This window comes from Symphodus melops, assembly GCF_947650265.1.
Source record: "Symphodus melops genome assembly, chromosome: 11".
Taxonomy (NCBI): Eukaryota; Metazoa; Chordata; class Actinopteri; order Labriformes; family Labridae; genus Symphodus; species Symphodus melops.
Window position 1 is genome coordinate 930,719 of NC_136701.1, and position 24,225 is coordinate 954,943.

Sequence of the window (24,225 nt, forward strand, 5' to 3'; positions counted from 1 at the left end):
AGTGGTGATCATGCTTTTGTTGTTGTTGTTGTTGTGTAGGAGTCATCTGAGAGCACAAACACCACCATCGAGGACGAAGACACTCGAGGTACACACACACACACACACACACACACACACACACACACACACACACACACACACACACACACACACACACACACACACACACACACACACACACACACACACACACACACACACACACACGTTTACTATTTACACTGATTGACAGCTGAACAGAGAAATAAAGGATCGTCAGCTGTGTTACATTGTGATCTCTGTGTTGAAGACAGAAGAGGGACGATCTGACATTCAGGGTCTTCACTTTTAAAAACACAATCAGGACAGCAGAGCGCACGCTGATCTGTACAGAGAGTACTCACTCATGACCGAGGCAGCCGCAGTACCAGGGGGAGACACCAGGGGGAGACACAGAAATGTGAAAGTTTAGTAAAGAACATCCAGAAACTCATTTTATTTAGACAGTCTTTAAAACCTGCCTTATTGTTTGAACATGTGCTATTATTATTATTATTATTATTATTTTTTTTTATTTTTTATTTTTACTTGTGTCTGTCAGTGAGGAAGCAGGACATCATTAAAGTCACGGAGCAGCTCATTGAGGCCATCAGCAATGGAGACTTTGAGAGCTACACGTATGTAACACACACACACAATTTAATACTGTATGTTTTCATAAATTCAGACTCTTATTGTGAAAGTGTGACTCCACCCACAGGAAGATGTGTGATCCAGCAGTGACAGCATTCGAACCCGAGGCGTTGGGCAACCTGGTCGAAGGCCTTGACTTCCACCGCTTTTATTTTGAAAACTGTGAGTGAAACATCCTGATTGTTCTGGGTGTAAGAGACCATGTTTGTAGTCCCTGTTGTCCAGACTGAAGGATACCATGTTTGTAGTCCCTGTTGTCCAGACTGAAGGATGCCATGTTTGTAGTCCCTGTTGTCCAGACTGAAGGATGCCATGTTTGTAGTCCCTGTTGTCCAGACTGAAGGATGCCATGTTTGTAGTCCCTGTTGTCCAGACTGAAGGATACCATGTTTGTAGTCCCTGTTGTCCCAGTCTGTCCTACATGTGCAGGTAACGTCTCTGTGTCCCCTCAGTGTGGTCAAAGAATAGTAAACCTGTCCATACCACCATCCTGAACCCGCACATCCACCTGGTTGGAGACGAGGCCGCCTGCATCGCCTACATCAGAGTCACTCAGTACATCGACGCCAACGGCACGCCACGCACCGCGCAATCAGAGGAGACCAGGGTGTGGCATCGGCGCGACGGCAAGTGGCAGATCGTCCACTTCCACCGCTCAGGCTCCGCCTCCACGCTCAGCAAGTAAGAGCCGATCACAGGTCAGTTAATACCAAGTCACAGGTCAGTCTATAACAAGTCACAGGTCAGTTTATAACATGTCACAGGTCAGTTTATACCAAGTCACAGGTCAGTTTATAACGAGTCACAGGTCAGTTTATAACAGGTCACTTTATAACAAGTCACAGGTCAGTTTATAACAAGTCAGTTTATACCAAGTCACAGGTCAGTTTATAACAAGTCACAGGTCAGTTTATAACAGGTCAGTTTATAACGAGTCACAGGTCAGTTTATAACAGGTCAGTTTATAACAGGTCAGTTTATAACGAGTCACAGGTCAGTTTATAACAGGTCAGTTTATAACAAGTCACAGGTCACTTTATAACAAGTCAGTTTATACCAAGTCACAGGTCAGTTTATAACAAGTCACAGGTCACTTTATAACAAGTCAGTTTATACCAAGTCACAGGTCAGTTTATAACAAGTCACAGGTCACTTTAAAACAGGTCATAGGTCAGTTTATAACAAGTCACTTTATAACAAGTCACAGGTCAGTTTATAACAGGTCAGTTTATAACAAGTCACAGGTCAGTTTACAACAGGTCAGTTTATAACAGGTCTGTTTAAAACAGGTCAACATCAAGTCACAGGTCTAATTTTTTTTGTTCTAGTTAACTACGGGTGTGGGCGGCTCTTCGATGGTTTATCTGTCGCCTTGACAACTGATTGATTGACAGCAGGCCAGGCATCTGAAACCAACCGTTGTGGATTTAGTTTGAGAAAAACAAGATGGAGCATGAAGAGGGCGGGGCCAGAAAGCCGTGAACTGCACTACCAACCAATCAGCTTCCTCCTTTCAGCTCATCTGGACTTCAGTTACGCCCCCACCTCATAATTAGCCAATCGGCTGCACAATAGAGATTATAATAACGTGTGGAAACCTCATATCTCCAGTTTACCTCACTTCCTGTTTCCCGTTGATTGACAGGAGACACACCCCCTTTAAAATAAACAAACTTTATTTACTTTACTTACAGTTAACATTTATTGAGTAAAATAATTAAAATATAATTTAAGATTTATTGACATTTAAAGTCAGAATAAATAATATTATTTAAATAGTTTAAATGTTTTCATCGAAATGACCCATTAAAAATATATATATTATAGTATCATAATTAAAATATCCTTTTTTCCTCTTTCCTTAGGAGAAGGAGAGAGGAGGTGCTCTGGAGATACAAGGTTTTCTTCTGAAAGTGGATAGTAGTACATGTGTCTGCCGTCGTCATGGTTACTGATTGTTTTAATGAGACCTGTTATCTCCTGGTTACAGTCAGAGCAGCCTAGAGATGTTTTGTGACGAGGAGATATTTGGGTCAGAAACTGAGCTCAGCATCAATAAGAGCGTCGTAATAAAGATCATTTATTAATTTATATATTCAATTAAAAAAATCCAATAACGTCCAGACCGTTAACATTTGACGAGTTTTGGACGCTCGTCTCTGCTTCCATCGGGCTCAGAGAGCTCATCAATCTTCCATCTTTCTTTCACGTGAGATCTTCCATCAACAGTCACCACACCCCCACCGCCACCTGACCGCACCCCCACCCGACCACCTGCCAGGTGTCTTAACGAGCTAGGCCTTAACGAGGAAGCTTAACGAGCTTTCTGTGTGCTGCCTGGCCTCCAATGTGGAAAAGATTTAGAAAACTCAGAATAATTAAAACAAGAGAGAATAAAGCTTCTGAAAGACGGAGGGAAGTTAATCAAGATGAAATCACTTTATCAAATTGGATTTTTCTTCTTTTTGAGAAAAAAATATATCATTGAAAACAGACAGCCAATAAGAATCAGCGCTCAGTTAGGTGTCATCTGTTGCCAGGACCGGTTACCATAGTGATCTCATCTGTACAGAGTCCCAGAGGGGACAAAAGTTTCATAGTAATTACAGAATGCTTTCAGACTGAAGGTTTGAATAAAAGAGGGCATCGTCAGCCAATCAGATCGAGCTTTTCTGACAGAAGCACAAATTAACGACAGGAAGATATAAATAAACTCTGTTGGACAGGAAGCATCCGTTTGTCCCCTCTGAGCCTCCGTATCACGGATGACTCTTCGTGTTGTGTGGCGGTGTGGTCGCTGCGTGAAACCTCATATCTCTGTTTGTTTTATTCTTTAATCTTCACGGGGGCCTTACGTTGGATTCAAATTTAAACCTCCATTCTTGACTGTGACGCGGAGATGAAGCCGCCCGCTCAGAGTCGCTGTTTTTCAAAGGGTTAAATAAAAGGTGGTTTCCTGGAGATACGAGGTTTTGGAGCCATGGCGGCGTGGTTCAACGGTTCTGTACGGAGAGCTTGTCTCCTTCCTCTGCAGTGATGGCGTTTACCTTCTGTACAGACGATGTGATTCAGTGCATGCACGATTCGTGTTTTGTGTTTCGCTTCGGCTTCTGCTGCGTTTTTGGCGTTCGCGGCTGCCATCTTGGTTTCAGCTCTCTTGGGGAACTCGGCTCTAAGTTTTTAGCTTTGTTAGCATTTCTCATTGGGAGCTGTGGTGTGTGCTAGCCGCGAGCTAACAAAACACCAGCAGTGCCGACTTTGATATTCTGCAATTTTCGACCCGTTGTGTTCGTCTCGGAGGCTTTGAGCAGCTTTTTACCGTCAGGAGAATGTAGAACTTTGTACAATCAGATTCTTATGAGGTTGACGATATTATTATTAGTATGATTATTATTCTTGATCGATATATCGCGTTTGTATATTTAAAGCTTTTTAGTGTTGGACTCCAGTGCTCGGCTCGTGTGAATCACCCTGTAGATCACATCGTGTTTTACTGGCTTTATTTTTGTTGGTATGGTATGCAGTATAGCGTGTGACACGAGTTCTCTTAGCAACGCTGAATGTGTTCGCCACGGCGCCGTTGCCTTTATTTTACTTGACATCTTGGTGCCATTCGGCGTCCCGGCTCAGAAACACTGAAAACACAACATGTTGTTAAAATGGAATATCGTTAAAAAAAAAGAAAAAAAAAGGTCATAAATAAAAACAAAATTATTCATCTTTCTTTCTACGGAAGCCCTAAGAGAACAAATGTGCTAATCTTACTCCCGTGATGGCGAGTACATTTCAGTTGTTTTCTTAAAGAGGATATATTATACCACTTTTTCACCTTTTCAAACAGCGCCCCCTGTGGTCTAAATGAAACATCTGTGTTTCTGAGCTTTGGTCCAAATATAACATGAATCAAGCAGCAGAGGAGGTTTGTGACCCTGTAGAAACCAGCTCTCTCTGAATGCTCTGTTTTGGTGTGTGTGTCTCTTTAAATGCAATAAGCCCCGCCCCCTGAGTTTTCCCAGTAGACATCACTCCTCTGTAGAGAGAATAAAAATGGCGGACCTGTGTAAAAGTTTATCTCTAGTCTGGAGGTGGAGTCCATGGGTGGAGTCCAGGAGAGGGGAGGGGCTTATTTAACAGAATCCGACTTGTGATGTCACAAACTGAGAACATTTGAAACGGAGCGTTTTTCTCTGTGTGGTCAGACTGAAGCAGACCACAAACAAACGACTGGATGGATTTATTTCACATTTTGTGGGTCAATTGAAACTCAGGTTACCCAAATAATCTTTATAGCATGTCCCCTTTAAAATTGCGACGTAACTCTCTCGTTATCTCGGCTTAAAAAACTCGTTTTCCCGCCACAACTAGTGAACTCCTGGAGATCAAAAGAAAAACAACTAAAATGAACACGTCATCCCGTTTAAGCAGCTTTGATACCCCGAGTTAACAAGAAGTCGAGATGTCGAGAAAACAAGATCAAAGTGATTAAACTAAAAAGTATGGCCGCATGTCTGCTGAGGACTCCCGTATATTTCCCTCTCGTGTTTCTACTGGTCACCTGAACTTGACCTTCTCTATGTGTGAACGTGGACGTGAGTCAGTGCGATCTCAGATGGGACACCGAATGGCGGCTGCAGACTGAATGGCTGTTTTTTACAGTAGACTCGTGTGTGTGTGTGTGTGTGTGTGTTTTCTAAAACTCACCTTGAACCTTTTTCTGACTCTTGAAAGTATGATTTACCGTCGGGGGAAAAGTCTTTGAGACGCTGCCTGCAAATATCTGAGATGTCATTTTTTAAACTATTTGGTGTTAATGCTTGAAACTGAAGAATTTATCTTTAGCAGATTTATTCTACAAAACAGATGCTACGATGTTTTTCCCGTTTTTGGCAGATGTTCAGTGGGTGTGGCTGCTTCATATTTATCCTCATTAACGCAAAATCAGCGACTTCTAGCCGTTGTGCGTCAGTCTGTAACGACAAAGAGACAGTTTAAAATTCTCTATTTGTCGTCTCAGACAGACGTGTTTATGTTTTCACTCAATGCTCACAGCCTCAAGGTGGAAGTCTCTGTTTTAAACTGCAGCAATGAGAGCTCGCTAACCACCACGGGACAGGAACAGGAGGAGGAGCTTCAGACCTGCAGAAACTGTTAGCATGGTTAGCAGCATTAGCTGTTCCATGAGCTACAAGATAACAGCCTTGTGAGCTAATCTGTATTTAACAGTATGTATAGGTAAGGATGCTAACAGTAATGAACGGATGACACTGTTTCAGCGTTGCTTCTAAACTCTTTCGTTTCTGTACATATTTTGTAACTGATGTTAAAACATTGTGTGAACGCTTCACCTGCAAGCTAACAGGCTAACAAGCTAACAAGCTGTCAGGGTTTGATTTTTGGGCTTTAATGAATTGAAAAAATGTAAGTGTTTGTTTGTTTTTAACTAAAATAGTCACAGCATAAATTAACAGAGCTGAGTCATGCTAACATTAGCCAAACACAGGCGTTTTATTCTTGAGTTATTTATTTTGAAATCTTTATATTTGATGTTAATTTAGTTTTAATGGTATCAATTTTCTTGTTTTTCTCATAAATTTAAGACATAAGTTTAAATATCAGACTGCCTTTAAACTTTTAAATGAAACAGACCCGACTTCAGGTACAAACTGAACGCGCGTTTTTAAAATCTATGGGAGGGGCCATGGACAGAAGAACTCCTCTTTATGTCATTAAACACAATAAAAAAAAAACTGCAGACAATCTCAGAGTCCCAAACCTGAACAGTTCAACATATTTCTAAAGAAACATCCAGTTTGTCTGTTTTTTTAAAATCAGAGTTATAAGAATTAAACCCAACCTTTATTTTGACAGTTTGGATCAGGACTTTGGTCTGAAGCTCCTCTTAGAATATTTTGGATTTTCTTCCTAAACAGAAATCAAAACAAAATAATCCATGAATCAGATATCCAACAATAAAAAAAAAAATCATGTTTACAGTTCCGGATATTCAAATTTTATTCTGTTTTTATTTCTGTCAAAATAAAACCCGAACGCCCTCCTCTGTTTCCTGTCTCCGTGTTGGCGCTCTACAGAACCAATAATCAGCTCGTTCACTCACTCAGCTTTTCTACTATGATAAATATTGTTCTGTAGTAACTGAAGCTGCATGCTCCGTGTGTAACTGTGTGTGTGTGTGTGTGTGTGAGAGGGTGTGTTTTTAATCTTTTTTTTTTTTTAAGTTTGAGTATTTCTTCTTCTGCATCGTGTTTAAAGTGTTTCTGTAAATAAACAGAGATGTTCAAACGTTGCGTCTGATTTGTCTGTTTTGAACTCATGATGACACACAGAGAGATCCTGAAGATGAAGCGGCGAGCTGTGAGTGAGCGTAAAGGTGTCCTGATTGAAAGCCGTCACAGAAACATTCACAATTAAGGTCACAATGTGCACAACAGTAACAGGCGACATCTATGTCATATAGAGGACGCATTAGAATAGTTTAAATAAATGTACATAAATACAAACGTGTATCAGTGCACACCACATGATCTCAGATATAATGCTGATGAAATTTGAAGTCAAAGGGAGGTTAAACGTCTGTAATAGTTTGTTTGATTTACACATTTAAAAACATAACATCTTAATTTCTGTGAAAATGTTGCGTCTGTCTCTTTAAGAACTGCCCTCCCTCTAGAAGCCCACTTTTTCCTGATTGGACCCAGCGTTTTAATAACATGACCATATAAGGAAATCTGTGACTTAGTGATGTCACAAAATCTCAATGGTGGAAAGTCACAGTCACAAAATTTTGAACCAGTTAAATAAGTTTTTGCTTCCTGCCCTGCATGCTTTGTTTAATGTCTTTACTCTCACAAGACTTTGAGTTTGACCTTTAACCTCTCACGAGAGTGACATGATCTCAGGGGGCTAATCAGTTAGCATACGTTAGCTTACTGCCGTGGTGTACACTTGCCTCAGAAATGACGTCATGTGGACTAAATAAATCAGGGGAGCTGAGGTTATTTCAATGACAGTGAACAATTACCTAAAGGGGTATTTTATTTTGAAATTACATACTTTTTTTTTTTTTTAAATTACTTCAGTTTGAATTAGATCAAATCGTTCTGTGATTTAACGTATGCGTCGTAAAGGAGCGATTCACACAACAAGTTTTTAAACATGTCTGTAAATCCAATCTATGGTGGCCGGAAGGGGTCAAATGCTCAGCAAACTGATGAAACCACAGCACAAATCAGGCGCTAACGCTCCAATAAATTATAATACTTTTTAACGTTTAGTCTGAATCTTTAATATTTAAAATATAATATAATAATATATAAACATGCAGCAGCTTAATAACATCTCTTTAAGGATGAATCAGATTCTTTGAACATTTTGTAAGATAAGATAAGATAATCCTTATTCATTAACATTGATTATTGTTTAATTTAAGTTAAACAAATGTTTAAATAATAATTTAAAAAAAACAAAGAAATTAATTAAACAATCATAATAATGTTTTTAAAATATAGAATAAAACGTTTAAAAGATCAGAAGACTGTACTTACTTTAATAACCACGAGGGGGCAGAAGCTGCTTCCCGCGCTGGAATTCCTCATCTTGGCCCCCGGAAGCGGAAGTTCCTTCCTTTCTAGTTTGTGCTTCGTACAGAGACACACAGAGGTAAGTCCTGCTCGGAGGAAAATCTGATTTAATCTCCTTTAAAATGTGACCATCCGATGATTGAAAGTGTCTCCCGTGAATCTGTGAAGCTTTCTGAGTCTGTTGGAGGAAACATTTTTTCTCTGTGAGAAACTTTGAAATCGCTTCTTGATGGTTTTCTGTCTGACGTGTTTCTGCATCATGTCGCCATCTTGGCTCCGAGCGGAGAGTCCGGGAGGGCGAAAAATAAATGAAATTATAAATATGATTAATTTCTGAAAGTTCAGAGAGGCTGACTGTGGTTTAAAGAGTCTTCTGTTTAAATTCAGACATTCAGGGATTAAATAGTAAAAGTTTAAAACAGTCTGCAGGTTGGAGCTAACATGCTAATGATAGCATAGCTGGAATATTCCCTCAGTTTGAAGTCTTCAATAAATAAATGATTACTGTTAAACTTCCAACATTAATTATTATAGTATTGACATGTCTATTAGCATGCCAGCCACCATGTGAGTACTTTAAACCGGTGGTTCCTTTCAGGTTTCTGTCATGTGTTTCACGTGTGGTTGAAGGATCCGAGAACGCATCATTGGTGGCAGTGCAGGTGAAGCTAGCATTAGCATGGACTGTTAAAGTTAAATGTTCCCTCTAAGTGAAGCCGCGTGATTTAAAGAGACAGTACAGACTGCAGGTGTCTTTCGTCTGTGTTAAAACAAACTGTTTCTCCTCCTGATGTGAAAAGGCAGAATGATTAAAATCATACCTGGTTTAGTTGTGTAGAAGTCAATCAGCTTGTTTAAATCATTGTGATGTCATCAGTGGTCACTCAGAGGTTCACACAGGTGTGTCGAGGTTTGACGTTCTCTAAACGACCTGCTCTCTCTCTCTGTACCGTTTCCCTCCCGTCAGACGATGGCTCCTCGTAAAGGTAAAGAAAAGAAGGAGGAGCAGGTCATCAGTCTGGGTCCTCAGGTGGCCGAAGGAGAGAACGTGTTTGGCGTCTGTCACATCTTCGCCTCCTTCAACGACACCTTCGTCCATGTCACCGACCTCTCCGGAAAGTAAGTTCTCCCTCGCCACCGAGCTCGTTCGGACCGAACTCTGACGTCCGTTTGTAAACCTGCAGCTTCAAAAAAAAAAACAATCCACGATGAGGAAGTGGAATTTAAGGCTGATTGTGTTTTCCCACTCTCTGATTGGCTCGTGTGTTTTTCAGGGAGACAATCTGCCGTGTGACCGGCGGGATGAAGGTGAAGGCAGACAGAGACGAGTCGTCTCCGTACGCCGCCATGTTGGCTGCCCAGGACGTCGCTCAGCGCTGCAAAGAGCTCGGCATCACGGCGCTGCACATCAAGCTGAGGGCCACCGGGGGCAACAGGTAACGCACGCCAAAAAAACGCACGCCCACGGAGAGCGTTGGAACATTTCACTTGTTTGTTGTCATGGTAACCGTCAGTTGTATAAGAATCTGGTGCTCGCTGTGTTTCAGGACAAAGACTCCTGGACCCGGAGCGCAGTCTGCTCTCAGAGCTCTGGCTCGCTCAGGCATGAAGATCGGACGCATCGGTGAGTCAACACACACACACGCACGGTCTGACTATCAGCGTCTCCATGGCAACGGTTTATTAGTCCCCCACATCCAACCGAGGGGTCCAGTTTGGATCGATTGGGTAAACGCTGATCTTGTTTGCGTGCCCACAGCCCACTGGTTCCGTAAATTGGTAGGCGGGTGTAAGCTGGAGACGCAGTAGCGTGACATCGTATCCGGCGCCCTTCACGCTTGGTGTGCTCGGCGCACCCCGACCTGAGAAAAGCGTGCTGAACCAAACAGCGCTTTAGATCGGCTTCATACTAAACGACTTGTTGGGCTGAAATTAACGAGACGCTTTGAGACGTCTGAAAACCTCGGGACCTTAATGATGTCATCAGCGTGGCGGAGAATCACAGAGAAGCTTTTTAAATATCCTCGCCGAGTGTAAAAAGTCAAACGTTTCTTTTGAGGGTTTAAAAAGTTTCATTCAACCCTTTTCTGACTGTTTCCTCTTCCTGTGTTTCTTCTTCGTTGGTGTCTCCAGAGGACGTCACTCCGATCCCATCAGACTCGACCAGAAGGAAGGGCGGTCGTCGTGGTCGCCGTCTGTAAACTGCTGCAAAGATTTTGTCAAAATAAACAGTTTGAATTCCCGTCTGTCTGCAGAGTTTGTCTTCAATAAGTGATCCGTCGTTTGATTGGTCACTAACGTCAGATTACAACGCTTGATAGATAGATAGATACTTTATTGATCCCGAGGGAAATTCAGGACACTTACTTTGTGTAAAGCTTTTCATAAAGGACCAATCAGAGAGCTGCTCTCTTCCTGTGTGATCATGAAGGAAACCTGCTGTGTTGAAGCTTCTCTGACAACAATGCAGCAGCCAGTATGTCCTCCTTCTAACTTTAGATTCTGCTTCTGAATGCTCTGGATCTGATTGGACCAGAGAAGGTAGGCGGGGCTTTGAAGGCCGTTTTGGACGCCCCTGGGTTTGCCAGATATGAGAGCAGTTATCAGGTGAACAGGTGTTGCAGCGATGGAAGCGGGCAGTGGAACTGCTTCAGATAGAAGTGATTGTACCCGAGCTAAAAAGCCTCTGCATGTTTCTAATAAGCTCCAGCAGCAGAAAGCTGCTCAAACTAGGATCAATGTTGGAGATGAAACATGGAGAGGTTAGAACGCAGAAAGCTTTACAGACCCATGCAGAGCTGGCTAAACACTGAAGCTACAGTGTCCACCACATGCAGAGCTGGCTAAACACTGAAGCTACAGTGTCCACCACATGCAGAGCTGGCTAAACACTGAAGCTACAGTGTCCACTACATGCAGAGCTGGCTAAACACTGAAGCTACAGTGTCCACCACATGCAGAGCTGGCTAAACACTGAAGCTACAGTGTCCACCACATGCAGAGCTGGCTAAACACTGAAGCTACAGTGTCCACCGCATGCAGAGCTGGCTAAACACTGAAGCTACAGTGTCCTCCACATGCAGAGCTGGCTAAACACTGAAGCTACAGTGTCCACCACATGCAGGAGATGGGAATGGTTTGAGGCGGGTTGGATTTGAACCTTGGATGACTTCAGCCTTCATACATGGGACCGCATGCACAAACCACTCGCTGAATCGACTAACAGGTTGCCGATTCAGCGAGGAGGAGGAGCTGTGTGCTGTAACATGGGTCATCAGGTCAAAGTAAACAGCGTGACAAAAAGGCTGAAGACTGGGGGTGTGTTCACGTAAAAGGGGCGGAGTTATTTTTATGCGTCGGTCATCAAAAGGCTCCCAAAGACTTAAGTGAAACAAATACAGGAAGAACTGGCAGAAACAGAATTCACAAAGACATCATTCTGACTCCCACTGGAGTCCTTCTCATTGGTTCACTCTGTCGTCATAGAAACCGGATCACGCCAGTCATCCTTTGACTTTTCTGCTGAACTCAGAAGATGAAATCAGATTGAATATGATAGTATGTTTATTGTCATGTTATCATGAAGTCACTTTTTCAGCGAGGTGTCGACAAACAAGATGAGATTTAAACAGACATGTTCGTATTAGAGGTGCGCCCCCTGCAGGTGCAGTTCAGGCTGTCAGCCAGCAGGAGGCAGCGGCACACGGACATTTAAATGAACGTGTCTGTGGGCCATAACCACCCTTTAGTTTGCTATCATGCAGCTGGTCTGTCCCGGGGGATTGTGGGTAGGAGCGTTGTGCTGCTGGAGGGGTTGAGCGGCGGCTCGACGTGAGATCTGAGGACGCGTTCTTGAAGGTTAAAGCAAGGCGTGGGAGCAGGCTGAAGCTTTAATGTTTCCACAGAAATAAAGACATTTACATTTTTTAAATAACACATCGATAAAATGAAGATAAAAAAATAACAATCGTTCAGATTGACACTAATCAAGGCAACTTTTACCCACAATGCACTGGACCGGGTTTGGCTTCTGTTTAACGTTTCAGAGTTACTGTTACTCCTCAGTCTGAAGGCTTTCCTGCTGTTTCTCCTCCTCTCCTGCTCCCCCCGTCTCCTCTCCTGCTCCCCCCGTCTCCTCTCCTGCTCCCCCCGTCTCCTCTCCTGCTCCCTCCGTCTCCTCTCCTGCTCCCTCCGTCTTCTGTCCTGCTCCCTCCGTCTCCTCTCCTGCTCCCTCCGTCTCCTCTCCTGCTCCCTCCGTCTCCTCTCCTGCTCCCCCCGTCTTCTGTCCTGCTCCCTCCGTCTCCTCTCCTGCTCCCTCCGGCTCCTCTCCTGCTCCCTCCGTCTCCTCTCCTGCTCCCTCCGTCTCCTCTCCTGCTCCCTCCGGCTCCTCTCCGGTGGAGGAGGAAGGGTTGTCTCCGTCGTAGATAATGTCTTCAGGATTTGGTGCAGGAGGACAGAAATCCTCCTCAGGAAGAATCTTCTGGAAGATGGACTCGGCCTGAACATGAAGTCATAAATATAGAGAGATGAACCAATCTTTAAAGCTGACCGTCACCTCGTTGACAAACACTCAAACCTCTCTGTGATGTCATGCTTACATCATGACTGGGCCCACATGCTCACTTTGAGTCCCGTGACTCTGGCCTGCGTTTATTATGTCAACAAAATATCTCTGAACTATTCAATCACTTCAGGACCTATTGATTATAAAAATGTACTGAATTGTTCGTATCAGAAAGTTAATGTACCCAAAAACATTCATCAGCTGATTGATCTACGAACACGTCTTTCCCAAAGTGTGCATGTCCACGTTTTTACCTGTTTAATGGCGTGATCATGTCCCAGAGTGGAATCAGGTCCAGAGCACACGTACACATTAGAAGGCAGGTCGTAACCTTCGACATCCAGCCCCGACCCGTCCGCCACGTTGAAGTAGAGACACCAGAGGACAGACGGACAGTTCTCTACAGACACAGAGGTCAGGGTAATTTAACTCTGTGATGCTGTATGCTGATGATGTCAGAGTGTATGCTGATGATGTCAGGCTGTATGTTGACGATGTCAGGCTCTATGTTGATGATGTCAGGCTGTATGTTGATGATGTCAGGCTGTATGTTGACGATGTCAGGCTGTATGTTGATGATGTCAGGCTCTATGTTGATGATGTCAGGCTCTATGTTGATGATGTCAGGCTGTATGTTGATGATGTCAGGCTGTATGTTGATGATGTCAGGCTGCATGTTGACGATGTCAGAGTGTATGCTGATGATGTCAGGCTGTATGTTGACGATGTCAGGCTGTATGTTGATGATGTCAGGCTCTATGTTGATGATGTCAGGCTGTATGTTGACGATGTCAGGCTGTATGTTGATGATGTCAGGCTCTATGTTGATGATGTCAGGCTGTATGTTGACGATGTCAGGCTGTATGTTGATGATGTCAGGCTGTATGTTGATGATGTCAGGCTGCATGTTGACGATGTCAGAGTGTATGCTGATGATGTCAGGCTGTATGTTGACGATGTCAGGCCGTATGTTGATGATGTCAGGCTGTATGTTGATGATGTCAGGCTGTATGTTGACGATGTCAGGCTCTATGTTGACGATGTCAGGCTGTATGTTGATGATGTCAGGCTCTATGTTGATGATGTCAGGCTGTATGTTGACGATGTCAGGCTGTATGTTGACGATGTCAGGCTGTATGTTGATGATGTCAGGCTGTATGTTGATGATGTCAGGCTGCATGTTGACGATGTCAGAGTGTATGCTGATGATGTCAGGCTGTATGTTGACGATGTCAGGCTCTATGTTGACGATGTCAGGCTGTATGTTGATGATGTCAGGCTGTATGTTGACGATGTCAGGCTGTATGTTGATGATGTCAGGCTGTATGTTGATGATGTCAGGCTGTATGTTGACGATGTCAGGCTGTATGTTGATGATGTCAGAGTGTATGTTGATGTCAGGCTTTATGCTAATTAGCTAATTAACACTATACTGTCTTATCATTTTATGGAGGTAAATATGGAGGTGTGTATAAAGTTTCATGTTTAGTTAGTAGCATTTGGTGGTGTGACTATTTCCATCTGCACTGAAGATTTGCTCGGATGCTGCACTTGAAGCAAAGATGCATCCATCACAACAACGGCAGGCGAGTTTTCATTTTCATTTAAAGAATAAGAGAAGCGCTCCTGTCACAGCTGACCAATCACAGCGAGCGGGGGATGTGGTGCCATCTTTGGGGCTTCTCAGATATATACGGGAATATGCTGCTGTTGCAATGCTTTAACCCTGAATAGGGAGTTATAAATATTATACTTGGGGATAGATGGAGGAGACGTGGCTTCCTCACAAGCCTGGAGGTTGTCTCTTTATGTGGATATCTGAAGGGAAAGTATGGAGTCTTAAATGTCAGTCTCAGTGAGACAAATTCTCTGAAGATATAAAATGTCAGATTAACATGCAGAAACTCTTGAGGGTCCACACACACACACACACAAACAGGTTTATGTGCACTGTGGGGACCTGTGTGAATATGTCCCTCTATGGGGACCTTCTGATGACATCACTTCATGATTCACAGTCGTCCTAAAACAAATCAAACATTTAAACGGAAATGTACACGAATCAAAGACTGAGGAGTCGAAAGTTTCTTGTGACTTTCTTCTTCATTTGTTTACAATGAGAAAGGTCACCGCCCCCTCCCACTGGCTCCAGGTGAATTCTCCTGATTACATCCTGCTGCTCTGACTTCCTGCAGGAGAAACACCAGGAGGCTGGTCGAGTTCACCTCGCTCAGCACCGAATTATCACAACGTTTTCCGCAGGTGTGAACGCCGTCTGTTTGATACCGCACTTCAGTTCTCGATGTTTAACGTTAGTCCAAACGACAGCCAGATTAATCTAAAAACAATCTGCAGGTCAATAATGAATCAATAAGAATAATTTAATGCGATACCATCCATCAGTGACGATGTTTAATACGGAGGATAAAGACGCTGAACCTGCAGTTTGACTTCTCTCCTCCTCCTTCATCACCTCTGATGAATCTCTTTATACCCGCACCCATCCATCCTCCAGGTGTGTGTGTGTGTGTGTGTGTGTGTGTGTGTGTGTGTGTGTGTAGGATTTTCATGTTATAATTAAAAGCAGTGAAGAAAGTGATGAATGAATTAGAGGAGGTCAGAGAGGAGAGAAAGTTTACAGGATACAGAGACCTGTGTGTGTGTGTGTGTGTGTGTGTGTGTGTGTGTGTGTGTGTCGTACTGTTGGATACCACACGCTTTAAAAATGATCTTCATTATCTTAATGATCGATAACAAAAAGTAACATTATTTCATCAGAGCGGTGTGCAGGAGAGGAACGAATCCATCCAAAGTTTCAGACAGTCTGAACGCTACGTTAGCAACCGTTAGCATGCCCAAGTTTGTCTCCAACTTTCTGAGGTTAGAAAACACAACTGATCTGATACTGGGGTAGTTGTTGCCGTGGTAACAAACAGGTTGTAGTTTAAACTAGAACATGACGTACCTTGCTCAGGCGACTCTGGAGTGCGGAACATTTTAGTGACCACCGGCGACAGGTCCTGGTGGGCGGAGCCGACCGACTGACAGGTGAGGTGGACCAAGTCTGCAAAAATAAAAAAGAAAAAAGTGTCAACCACCTTCAACAAGCTCACCTGAGGTCACTGGTCTCCATGGCAACAGATGAACTGTTCCCTTCATGCTGAAAGTCACTTTACATTAGTACACGTCAAAACAACAGGTTTTAACGTGTGTGTGTGTGTGTGTGTGTGTGTATAAATCTGTGTGTGTGTCTTTAGATAAATGGTGTTTAGTTTTAAAGGCGTTCGGTCCACTGACTCAGTAACCAATCACAGAGAAGTATCAGGACATCACTGCAGAATATGATGAAGATGAAGAGTTGACAGGTGTGTATGTGTGTGTGTGTGTGTGTGTGTGTGTGTGTGTGTGTGTGTGTGTGTGTGTGTGTGTGTGTCATTAATCAGTGTTTCTCTTTTCAAGGACGCTGCAGGTTTTTCTCTCCTTCACTCGAGCTTCAGATTTCACAAACGTATTTTAATCTGATAAAAAATCTTTAAGAACTCAAAGATCCTCCAGGATGCACAACAACAACAAACAAACAACAAACAACAAACAAATAAACAAACAAGAAGAAGAATGACGTGAGATGAAGTGTCTGGAGCTGAAAAGCTGCAGCGCGTGGAGCGGCAGAGAACGGCAAGAACAAGATGGACGGACGCGCCAGGCCTGGCTGAAGGCTCCGTATCGTCCTGGCTGCGCTGCACGTCCGTCCTGTTTCCATGACAACGGCTGCTGTATGACCAACACTGCTCTGGTACTTTTTACTGCATGGTTCATTTTTCTGACAGGCAGCAAAACGACGAGAATATCAAACACCTGGAAACGAGCAGGTGAGCTCAGGTGAGCCCAGGTGAGCTCAGGTGAGCCCAGGTGAGCCCAGGTGAGCCCAGGTGAGCTCAGGTGAGCTCAGGTGAGCTCAGGTGAGCTCAGGTGAGCCCAGGTGAGCTCAGGTGAGCTCAGGTGAGCCCAGGTGAGCTCAGCGCTGTGATTGGTCAGAAGAAATTTAAAGAGATGAAGTGAACACAGGAGAAGGTTGGAGAGTCTCACATGTTCCCGGCATGCAGGTCATGGTGGACGAACACAGCTCCACCATCTTCACCGCCGGACACCCCGCTTCTATTGGAGGGACCGTTACCATGGAGACCTATTCAGACAGACAGGTTAAAGCTGGACGAGAGCTGAAGAAATAAAGTTTCATAAATAATTTTTTTTTTTAAATGTAATTACTGTGTGTGTGTGTGTGTGTGTGTGAGTGATTTACCTGCTGGTCTGAGTCACTGGGCAGGATGGAGCAGTCTGTTATCAACACAGCTCTGGAGATCAACCTGAGCAGACAGACAGACAGGTGAGTCAGACAGACAGACAGACAGACAGACAGGTGAGTCAGACAGACAGACAGACAGGTGAGTCAGACAGACAGACAGGTGAGTCAGACAGACAGACAGACAGGTGAGTCAGACAGACAGACAGGTGAGTCAGACAGACAGACAGACAGGTGAGTCAGACAGACAGACAGACAGGTGAGTCAGTCAGACAGACAGGGGGGGAACACGGAGGGATTCTGGCCTCTGTGAGGAGGTTGAGACTACGTGGTTTGCGATTGGTGGATCCTGACCTGGTGGGCGTGGCCGGCTTCTTGCGGTCTGCTCCCACAAAACCATCTTCAACCACAAAATGGCTGCAGCTGATTCGCTGTCCTCGACTGTCGATCACAGCCTTACACCTGCAATTTAAAAAAAAGGGGGGGGGGGGGAGACACAAGACGGTCATGTCCTCGTTTGCATCACCTGTTAATTCTTTGTGCGTTGTTTCTTCTGCAGCGACTGTGTCACGTGTGTTGTTATTTCTTTGTGCTAATTCTGGCTTCTTTACATGGAGGCTGTTTGTTGACATGTTGATTCATGAGCACCGTCCTCATTAAAGAGATGCATGTGCACTTTGCTGCCAGGAGAGTGAGAGTGTGTGTGTGTGTGTGTGTGTGTGTGTGTGTGTGTGTGTGTCCCACATTTGTGTAAAAATCACTGGGCTGAGCAGGTCATGTATATATCAGCCCCTCCCCCATTACAGACACAAACCCCTCCTGGGTTATACTGTGTGTGTATACATACATGCACGCAAAGCATCATGGGAAATTGTGTGTTATAGCTAAAAAATAAAAACACAAAAAGAAGACGGATCAAAGTTACTTCGACCTCCAGTGCGCCTCAGACTGAAGGTCAAAGGTCAAAGGGGCGGGCCTGATAGAGACATGCTAACAGGCTACTGTCACCATGACAACATGATGTGACAGATGATGACCTCCCACAGGGTGTGTGTGTGTGTGTGTGTCAGCAGCACATCAGTCATTTAATCTGAGAGTCGATGAGGCAGCAAATAAAGAGAGAGAGAGACGGGGGGGGGGATCTGGGCGAGTGGATCTGAGGAGGTGATGAAGAGGATCAGAGGTTAAATTATGAAGTTCATTTCCTCTCCAGAAATTGAATATTTCACTGGTCATAAATTATCGTCCAATCACAGGAAGGTCACGCACACGTGCACACACACACACACAGACACACACAGACAGTCTTTAATCTTCTCTTGTCCCATGTTGGAGCTTAAAGGGAAACTTCACTCGTTGAAACATCGGGTCATGTATGTCGTAGAAATGTAAAATCATTTTTGAAGTTGGAGTTTTCATCTTCATCAAGCAAAGGCAGAAAGTAACAACTCCCAGAATGCACAGCACCACAGACCACTCCCACTGACGCGACGTTGATCGAGTCACAGTCTATACGGAGGACTCGACCTCCTGGCAGCGCGGTGAGTTCACTGTACAGGTGTTCTCCTGCGTACCTGTTGGACTCCTTATCGAGCAGCAGACAGGTGACCGAGTGTCTCAGGCAGTAGATCCCTCCAAACACAGCACACATCCTGAAACACACAAACAAAGATGTGTTATCCAATCAGCTGCTGCCAATCAAAGTCAGCCAATCAGCAGGCAGAACCTCAGTGTGCACCTGAGTTGACCTGAAGGAGTACTGACATCATCACATGATAAAAACTTTACACACAAACAGATTAATAACATACAGTGATCTGTCATCACGTTAATTACAGCGCGTGTGTGTATGCGTGCGTGCGTCCGTGTGTGTGTGTGTGTGTCAGAGCAGTAATATCCTCAGAGGATTATCTAATATGTAAATGAGCTGCGCCCTGGGCGACACCCCCTAATTAATATTTAAAGCTGCCCTAATTAGATACAGCAGCTGTTACCATGGCAACCAATGAAACAGCCTCCAGTCCCTCTGTGAAGGTGGTAAAGGTGTGTGTCGCACAGACGGGTTCTCACCTACAGAAACACTGGGGTATCTCTCCAAGGCCGTAAACAGGAAACAGGAAGGGAGTGTTGCCGTAGCGACCGAGGCAACGCAGGAAGTGACGTGTTGAGGCGAGTCCCTCTTCTGTGGGCGTGTCTTCTGTTACCATGGCGATGGAGTGAAGTAGGAAGTGCTGCAGGTTGTCACCAAGCTGCTGGTCATGCAGGAACTCCAAATATGGCCGGCCTTTGTATGCTGAAAGAAGAGAGGCTAAATCACTACATTACCCAAAATGCCCCACAAACAGGTGAGTCTGTTGGACAGGTGACGTGTCTCACTCTGCTGCTCCTCCGTCTCCTCCACACAGGAAGTGAGGAAACGCATCAACTTCCTCTTTTCCACCACAGACAGCTGACGGCTCGCAAACACATCAGCTCTGCTGCACGGCACCTGAGACACACACAGGTGAGAACACAGGTAAACACACAGGTGAGAACACAGGTAACACAGAGGTGAGAACACAGGTAAACACAGGTGAGAACACAGGTGAGAACAAAGGTAAACACACAGGTGAGAACACAGGTAAACAGACAGGTGAGAACACAGGTAACACACAGGTGAGAACACAGGTAACACAGAGGTGAGAACACAGGTAAACACAGGTGAGAACACAGGTGAGAACAAAGGTAAACACACAGGTGAGAACACAGGTAAACAGACAGGTGAGAACACAGGTAACACACAGGTGAGAACACAGGTAAACAGACAGGTGAGAACACAGGTAACACACAGGTGAGAACACAGGTAAACACACAGGTGAGAACACAGGTAACACAGAGGTGAGAACACAGGTAAACACAGGTGAGAACACAGGTGAGAACAAAGGTAAACACACAGGTGAGAACACAGGTAAACAGACAGGTGAGAACACAGGTAACACACAGGTGAGAACACAGGTAAACAGACAGGTGAGAACAAAGGTAACACACAGGTAACACACAGGTGAGAACAAAGGTAACACACAGGTAACACACAGGTGAGAACACAGGTAAACACAGGTGAGAACACAGGTAACACAGAGGTGAGAACACAGGTAAACAGACAGGTAACACACAGGTGAGAACACAGGTAAACAGACAGGTAACACACAGGTGAGAACACAGGTAAACACACAGGTAACACAGAGGTGAGAACACAGGTAACACACAGGTAAACACACAGGTAACACAGAGGTGAGAACACAGGTAAACACAGGTGAGAACACAGGTAACACACAGGTAAACACACAGGTAACACACAGGTAAACACACAGGTAACACACAGGTAAACACACAGGTAACACACAGGTAAACACACAGGTAACACAGAGGTGAGAACACAGGTAACACACGGGTAAAGTGAGCGAGGCAGAGAGGTAAACGGGAACACAAAGGCTGAGATAGAGACAGGTGTAGACTCACCTGTTCTACTCTGCCGTTCCTATAGGTGAGAATCCTGGTGACGTTCTTAAACTCTGCATAGCGACTGACGTTTGATTTGATGAGCAGATCGACCAATGAGCCGCGAGAATACATGAGCTGTAAAAAATAAAATAAAAAAGGTGTTATAAAGGTCGTCACAATACTCTAACTATAAACAACACTCGTTTGTTACCACGGCAACCACAACAAAAGTCCTAGACGTCTTTTATTGTTTTTTAACGATGGAAAGATGCGCTCTGTGAAATTAAACGTTAAACTTTTTCGGGGGCGCACGGCGTTACCTTGGAGACCAGGTCGATGTTGAACCTGCGTCCTTCCTTCACCAGCTGAGCGTAGCTGATCTTCTTCTTCGTTGGTACCGATTGGCTTTGAGCTGCTGTGGGGGCGGCGGCTTGATCTGCCTCTGGCTCCTCCCCCTCCGTGTGTGACGCCTGTTTGATTGGACAACACATCTGTCAGTCATCCAGCTGTGCTGCAGACAACCCATAATTCATGTTCATCCTGTTTCTCCCTCACCCGTTCTTCTTCTTCTTCTTCTTCTGCTGTTCCTTCTTCTTTTGGCTCTAAACGTAAAGACAAACAGACGATTTGTCCTTGACTGACCTTTAGATCAGCTCACTGAAGTATTGATCTGTTCACACATAAATATCAGGAGAGACAGAACTAACCCAAACCTGCACATTCTGTCTCTGACGTTTCTTTGACAGCGTCTTCATCTGCTCCTCCTCGTTCTTCTTCTGTGGTATTTAAACATTCGTCGTCCTCCTCACTAAAACAAACGTTCATAAAAAACATTGACAACTGTTTAAATCAAACGTGTGTCAGGCTTTAAATTCAATCAACAAACGAAATAACTACAAATATGAGGAAAACGCTGAAAAAGGCTTTTAATGTGAAAGGGCACCAGCAGGAAATGTGTCTGTAACGAGTGGTTCAGGTGTGTGTGAGGCTCACCTGGTGTAACAGAACACCTGCAGGTTACTGATGGCGGAGGAGTCGGAGGTCGACAGGTGGATCAGCTCCTCCCCTTCCTCCACAAGACTCGACCAATCCTGAGGCTCCTCTGTCTGAGACTCCGCCTCCTAACACACACACACACACACACACAAACACACGCTACTAAAGTTAGCAATTCTAGTCCGTCATCTTTCCGGTCATGCTCAGCAGCAGTGAAATCCTCCATGTTTGTAGTTTACATTGCACAGGAACAATGGAGGCGATGTGGCGAGGTCGGCGGCCAATCAGAGAGCAGCATTGGACTCACATGTTGCTGTTGTATCCAGGTGAGCAGGCCGTTGAAGGTGAAGCTGGCCCAGTTAGCTGCATAGTAACTCCTCCTGAAGAAACACAGTTCACCTGATCAGATTAAATCCCACAGCTGCTCTCTCTCTTACGACCAGCAGGGGGCATAAGCTCCGCCCCCCTTTAGAAGTCAGCTGATTCATTCTCTCAGTCTGATGTAGGGACATGTATATCTGGTGATACGTGAAGTGAGGTAGCAGAGTGTGCACAGACTCACCTGTCCACGTGAAGAACTCTCTGTCCCACTCTGGAGAACGCCGCCGCGACCACCGACTCAGCGAGACCTGCACACGCCATCAATAACTATATTAAAGAGGACACATTCTCCCCCTTTTCAAACAGCGCCCCCTGTGGTCTAAATGAAACCTCTGTTTCTGAGCTTTGGTCCAAATATAACATGAGTCAAGCAGCAGAGGAGGTTTGTAACCAGCTCTCTCTGAACGCTCCGTTTTGATGTGTGTGTCTCTTTAAATGAAACAAGCCCCGCCCCCTGAGTTTTCCCAGTAGACATCACTCCTCTGTAGAGAGAATAAAAATGGCAGACCTGTGCAAATGTTTGACTCTCATCTGGAGGTGGAGTCCATGGGATTAGATACCAGGAGAGGGGAGGGGCTTATTTAACAGAATCCAACTTGTGATGTCACAAACTGAGAACATTTGAAACGGAGCGTTTTTCTCTGTGTGGTCAGACTGAAGCAGACCACAAACAAACGACTGGGTGGATTTATTTCACATTTTGTGGGTCAATATACATATACACTCAGGTTATTTGAATAAATGTTCAAAAACACTGTGAAAGTGATTTTTTTTTTAAACATGTCCCCTTTAACCATTTAAAATCCATCACCGGAGAAACACGTCTGATGACGTCATGTGGTCAAAGCTCTGGGCACGATTACCTTTAAATAAAATGACCAAATGTTTATTATTCATTGACTGATGAAAAGATCTGGGACTAAAACTAGCATCACTAGCACACACAGCTGGGTCGTTAGCAGCTAGCCACAGTCGTTGAGAATGAATTGGTCATTAGCCTCTAGCTAACGCCCAGGCTAACCCTGGTTTATGGACCGTTTTAACCCGAGATCTCGTGATGTTCGTTGGACCGAGCGGAGACACGTTAGCACACAATGACCCGGATGGAAGCAGGACATTAAAAACAGGTGTTTGTATACCTGTGCCCAGGATGACGACGTCAAATTCAGACGGCAGGTCCTCGGCAGCCATGTTTGTTAGCACAGAGAAACACTGAATCATGTGACGGGACAGCTCTTTGCCCCGCCCACAAACACCGTAATCAACCAATCAGCGATCAGCTCATCAACGTTCAATAAACTTCTGAGTTTTAATCAGACTGGTTCAGAGGCGCGCGCGCGCGCGCGCACACACACACACACACACACACACTCACAGACACACACACACACACACACACACACAGACACACACACACACACAGACACACACACACACACACGGACGTAATGGTTACTGTGAGGTTTGCTCCTAATGATAGAGCTTCATAAAAAGCCTTGATTTGATTGGCTGGTGTTGTTGGTGTGTTTACTGATCAGACGGTTGGGATGAGTCGGAGGCGGATCAATCAGTAGAATGTGTTTGTGTTTGTAATCTGTATGTCAGATTAATATGGAGGTGATGGTATTCAGGTATTTTTTTCTTCTCCTGACATTTAATCTACTCGGCTCTGTAAAGGTTAATATGATGCTTTTAATTTGATGCTGCGCCTTTAATTTGAAACTGAATTATGAGATGGGCTTCCTGTTGGCTCCATTAGTCTCTCTCCTGTACCTGAGATTAAAAAGATATGTATGATCTGCGTGTCTGAACGGGAGACAATCAGACAGAATGAAAGACAAAGAAAGCATGAGAGAGGAAGCACAGAGGAGACAACAGCTGCAGTTCCTCCAGTGTCCACTAGAGTCTGTCTCCTGCAGTCAGTCTCCATAGAGCTCTATGGTAAAATAAACATGTAAACATGAGCTCATTTCTCTCTTCAACGCTTTGGGCTGAATGTTTATAAAACTCACCTGTTCACATTAAAGTCGTGTAGAATTAGGGGGCGTGGCCTCTTTGAGAGGCAGGTAGGGCCTGCTAGCTGTCTGCTAGGTGTCACTTCAGCTAACTGAGTCACTGGGCTTAACTTCAGACTTGTTGATGTAAATAAATGACAATATTTGCTTTTCAGGTTTTAGACGTCTGAAGTGATGCAGAGCGAGTGACTTATTATAAAATTAAAACTGAGACTC

The 24,225-nt window shown here is 44.5% G+C and overlaps 3 protein-coding genes and 1 long non-coding RNA gene across 9 annotated transcripts in view; 2 read left to right on the forward strand and 2 right to left on the reverse strand.

The window, feature by feature from the left end:
• camk2a (calcium/calmodulin-dependent protein kinase II alpha) overlaps nucleotides 1–4,342 on the forward strand; it is a 21,963-nt gene extending 17,621 nt beyond the window's left edge. The window contains exons 14-18 of one of the 2 annotated variants that reach the window (XM_079356463.1): nucleotides 40–88; nucleotides 584–659; nucleotides 743–837; nucleotides 1,128–1,373; nucleotides 2,004–4,342. In XM_079356463.1, the coding sequence (XP_079212589.1) occupies nucleotides 40–88; nucleotides 584–659; nucleotides 743–837; nucleotides 1,128–1,360 (453 nt within the window). In that variant the 3' untranslated portion in view covers nucleotides 1,361–1,373; nucleotides 2,004–4,342. The remainder of the gene's footprint in view (nucleotides 1–39; nucleotides 89–583; nucleotides 660–742; nucleotides 838–1,127; nucleotides 1,374–2,003) is intronic. The other variant, XM_079356462.1, reaches the window with a different exon arrangement.
• A 2,544-nt stretch (nucleotides 4,343–6,886) lies between these two features.
• On the reverse strand, nucleotides 6,887–8,313 carry LOC306832075. The gene is made up of 2 exons (XR_013780178.1): nucleotides 8,238–8,313; nucleotides 6,887–7,068 (listed from the first exon to the last, which is right to left on the reverse strand). It is a non-coding gene; the product is annotated as an uncharacterized lncRNA (long non-coding RNA).
• On the forward strand, nucleotides 8,244–10,515 carry rps14 (ribosomal protein S14). Of its 2 annotated transcripts, none has more exons than XM_079356464.1 (5): nucleotides 8,244–8,352; nucleotides 9,241–9,392; nucleotides 9,548–9,709; nucleotides 9,821–9,897; nucleotides 10,407–10,515. In XM_079356464.1, the coding sequence occupies exons 2-5, from the start codon at nucleotides 9,244–9,246 to the stop codon at nucleotides 10,472–10,474; spliced, it is 456 nt and encodes a 151-aa protein (XP_079212590.1). In that variant the 5' UTR covers nucleotides 8,244–8,352; nucleotides 9,241–9,243; the 3' UTR covers nucleotides 10,475–10,515. The 2 variants fall into 2 exon arrangements, with proteins under 2 accessions (XP_079212590.1, XP_079212591.1); XM_079356465.1 differs by lacking the exon at nucleotides 8,244–8,352 and adding an exon at nucleotides 8,452–8,476.
• A 1,304-nt stretch (nucleotides 10,516–11,819) lies between these two features.
• On the reverse strand, nucleotides 11,820–23,280 carry chm (CHM Rab escort protein). Of its 4 annotated transcripts, XM_079355299.1 has the most exons (18): nucleotides 23,134–23,280; nucleotides 22,176–22,242; nucleotides 21,921–21,993; nucleotides 21,611–21,738; nucleotides 21,325–21,425; nucleotides 21,173–21,219; nucleotides 20,938–21,087; nucleotides 20,636–20,752; nucleotides 19,514–19,625; nucleotides 19,208–19,445; nucleotides 18,712–18,789; nucleotides 17,492–17,599; nucleotides 17,138–17,201; nucleotides 16,924–17,020; nucleotides 15,803–15,901; nucleotides 13,092–13,237; nucleotides 12,280–12,771; nucleotides 11,820–12,161 (listed from the first exon to the last, which is right to left on the reverse strand). In XM_079355299.1, exons 1-17 carry the CDS (start codon nucleotides 23,213–23,215, stop codon nucleotides 12,328–12,330), a joined length of 2,151 nt encoding a protein of 716 aa, XP_079211425.1. In that variant the 5' UTR covers nucleotides 23,216–23,280; the 3' UTR covers nucleotides 11,820–12,161; nucleotides 12,280–12,327. The 4 variants fall into 4 exon arrangements, with proteins under 4 accessions (XP_079211425.1, XP_079211424.1, XP_079211426.1 ...); XM_079355298.1 differs by having other exon boundaries at nucleotides 12,146–12,771; XM_079355300.1 differs by having other exon boundaries at nucleotides 12,146–12,771; nucleotides 21,331–21,425; nucleotides 23,134–23,277.
• Nucleotides 23,281–24,225: the final 945 nt, after the last annotated feature.